Raw genomic sequence first — 3630 nt, 5'->3', positions numbered from 1 at the left:
TACAAAAATGTAGTTTTATTACATTTTCTTACCTATACTGTGATAGTACATATATGAATTATCTGATTGTCTAAATCAAAATTGAATTTGATTTTTTTAACCGGTACACTTAAAAAAATTATAGCTATGGCTGCTATGTTTTCTGGTGCTGGATGCTATGTTCTTAGTAGAAATCGGGATAGTGGCTGTTTATTGCTGTCGCTGCTATATTTTATAATAATAGAAATAGTGGATCACGCTATGGTTTATTATTGGGTTTCCTATGTACATTGCCTCACTTGCTGGATAAAATTGTAGCTACCGCTATTTAGCATTGCAACGACTGCTATGTGGCATTGCAACGACTGCTATGTAGCATTGCCTCACTTGCTAGATAAAATTGTAAGTACCACTAAAATAATGGCTAGTGACGATGAATAAAAATGCATTGACTGCAGTTGTATATTGTTTTATTTTCATTTTATTAAAGCAACGACTGCTATGTGGCATTGCAACGACTGCTATGTAGCATTGCCTCACTTGCTAGATAAAATTGTAAGTACCACTAAAATAATGGCTAGTGACGATTTGGTCGTATTCTGTGCAAATTTCGTATACATACTTCTGTATAAACGTCCAAATTGGTTTACATGCGTCCGCATACGCACAGTTCAGTGATTGTGTAATTTTGAAGCAAGCGTCAATTGCCAGCAACGCAGTCTCAAATAAAAATAACGTCTCATTGACAACAACATAAGCTGCTGTGATATTTTCTGCAATCGGATTATATAAATTTAAAAAACAAAATTAATTTTTCAATCAAAATGTACAAACCATAACTGGTACCAATCAAAATTATGCTGGGTTGCAGCGTGGCCTTTCTTTGTGCTGCATCGTTTTTTAGTTGCTTCACTTTCTCAAGTACTAAGTTTCCATCCTTAAGAATGTTTCAGTTTTTAAAAATAGATAAATAAAATTAATTATGCCAACTTACTTCATGCAAAGCCAAAAAGCAACCAGTAACCTCTTGCTTAGTCAATTTTCGCTTTTTTTTTGTCCCCTCACACTTGGTGTACGTGGAATTTGTGAGACAATGACATAAGATTAAAAAGCCTTTAAATTGGCAACTGCCATTCAAAATATCGGAAAGGTCCTTCGACTTTTTATTTTTGGCATACTTGCACAGTTTTCTTTCAATTTCAGGCCACAAAGAACTAATTTTGTCGGCACTTAGTGGATGATTTGTGTCGAAATCAACGATCAACAGTTCTGCTCCCTTCGTTGTTTGAAGTACTGGGAAATACTCAAAGTATTGGAATACGGAGTTTTGTGTGGCTAGCAACTTATTGCGTTCTTCATGCGTCTTCCGCCAATAGTCCAATATTTTGAACCAAGGAGTTACATTGGTTTTTAAAAACTCAACACATTCATTGTGCTCTATATCGACCTCATCAAAAGTAGCAACTGTGGGATTTTGAGGTTTGCATAATTTGCTTTTTAAGTGGTTGTAGATATCCCACAATTTACCGGTTGCATTTCGTTTTATTTTTGATTGATATGGTGTATAGTACAATGATGAAAAGTTTTTTTCGCTTGGAAAATATTCCACAATTTCTGAAGTTAACTTCATAAACCGGTCTGTTGAGATTTTGAATTTTTTAGGGTAATTTAAAGCCTCAAACTCCTTGTAAATTATTACGCGCGCCGAAGTACTACGATGGAAGTTATCTAAATTTCCATTGGCTTTGTAAAAGACTTCAAGCAATTTTCCATCGGTACAATTCAGATAACTTGGCACGGTTTTTTCAGGCTGAGGTTCTGGACTGTATATTAATATGGAATTCGTCCCTGATATTGACGTGTCAGTCACATATGAATTCACCTCAATAGGTATTTCATTTGCTGTTACAGGCGTCTAAATAAAAACACTTTAGGTATAGTAAATAGTAAATAGTAAAACAATAGTAAATAGTAAAACAATTTTCCCTACCTCAGAAAGAAATTCGTCATTAAATTTTTTCCAAAATTTAGCTCGCAGTCCCTGTCTGGGTATTAAATTGCATATTCCGTTATAGTCCAAGCTTTTGAACGCCTCCTCATCAAAGCCTTCTTCTAAAATAAACATAAACAAATTTGTTTATCTTTTGATTTCATAGTTGCATGCGCTAAAATGTACATATGTATGTGCGCAATCAAACAATGTGGACGATCCAGACTCAGAAATGCTTGAGTGACCTCGCTGCACAAATTAATATGCGCGAACGAATTGTGTGAAATGCTCACATACTTATGAACTTTAAGCGCCAAACACAAAATGCATTTACGCGAACACTATGATTACACAACTTACACAACTTAGTTAATATTTTTAAAATGCTTAATAAAGAATTACACGATTTGATGTACTTTACTTGTCAATGACTCACCACAAAAAACCAAGCGTCATCAACAGTGTTGCCATGAGAATGATAATAAGGGTTATAAATCAATTTTCACTTTTAGCAACCCCGGTTTGCGTTTCAATAAATTTTATTTTACATTTGCATTTTGCACTTTTTATTAGGTACTTACCTTTAAAAACATCAATTAACGACACCAATTCCCACTCAACAAGTTTTTTCTCCACATATTCCTTCATTTTGATTTATAAATTCTTTTTCTTTTGTGTTGCACTTGAAATGTCGCACTTCAACTTAAAAATGCAATTTTGACAGCTGATCGAGAGTGAATTGGCATAAAAAATCCGAAACAGCAGCGAACATAACCATAAATGCTAAACACATAGCCATAAATGCTAAACACATAGCTCTCACAGCTATGTTACATTGCTACATCAGCTACCGGCAATGCTATGAGTTTCAGATGTTTATATTAGCGGCTGGTGCTATACAAACGGCACTATATACCATAAATACTTGCTGCCACAGTGATTTATGTTGGCTTAAAAATAAAGCTACTACGGCTATAATTAATACTGATCATGCTATATACATAATAGAAATCGCTTTAATATTTAGCGTATGCAGTAATAACACGGCTGCTATGGTAAATAGCAGAGGAATAGTGATTCTGTTTTTTGAGTGTAGCAACCCTGGAAGGTTGGTTAGAGATAAAGCCTTTTCAAACCCATTACCATTGATACCCATATTGCAGCAATTCATTTAACTAATTGAACAAAAATGTTTAACAGGTGGCAACTCTGTTAATGTTTTAACCTAGATATAAACCTTCTCCTCGAGACGAACACGTAAATATGCGTTTTCCTACAATCGCACCACGGCAACATGAAGTCCATCGATGTCAAACGTTAAGCAACTTTATTTTCTTTGTTTTGATGGAAGATTTGGAAGTCCTCCCCTAATAATTATTTGATTTGAAACATTTACAAATCTATATGTCAAAACACGTATTTTCTAAACATTTCGAGTTGAAATATTCATAAAAATAATTTTGGCCGCATAAATCGGCCAAATACCCCTATGTGCTACGTTAGCTGAGAAAACGGCTTTGAATTTTTCCAACACCAATTTGGCAAGAGGTCCCTGCGCTTCTATAAGCCGCATGCGCATGTGTATATTTTTTAATCTTAAAAAAAAAAAAAAAATTGTAAATGCTATAATCACTTTTATAAAGGTAGAAAAGGCAAAAAAA

The 3630-nt window shown here is 34.3% G+C and overlaps 1 protein-coding gene across 1 annotated transcript; it reads right to left on the bottom strand.

The window, feature by feature from the left end:
- Nucleotides 1–522: 522 nt before the first annotated feature.
- On the bottom strand, nucleotides 523–2617 carry LOC108370410 (uncharacterized). Its single transcript, XM_017625743.1, has 5 exons — nucleotides 2551–2617; nucleotides 1970–2091; nucleotides 974–1894; nucleotides 814–916; nucleotides 523–752 (listed from the first exon to the last, which is right to left on the bottom strand). Exons 1-5 carry the CDS (start codon nucleotides 2615–2617, stop codon nucleotides 523–525), a joined length of 1443 nt encoding a protein of 480 aa, XP_017481232.1.
- Nucleotides 2618–3630: the final 1013 nt, after the last annotated feature.

The sequence above is a fragment of the Rhagoletis zephyria genome, unplaced genomic scaffold, assembly GCF_001687245.7.
Source record: "Rhagoletis zephyria isolate East Lansing unplaced genomic scaffold, Rhagoletis_zephyria_1.1 Rzeph_scaffold_04207, whole genome shotgun sequence".
Taxonomy (NCBI): Eukaryota; Metazoa; Arthropoda; class Insecta; order Diptera; family Tephritidae; genus Rhagoletis; species Rhagoletis zephyria.
The sequence above is the reverse complement of the archived record's forward strand: the minus strand, read 5'-3'. Positions and strand labels throughout refer to the sequence as shown.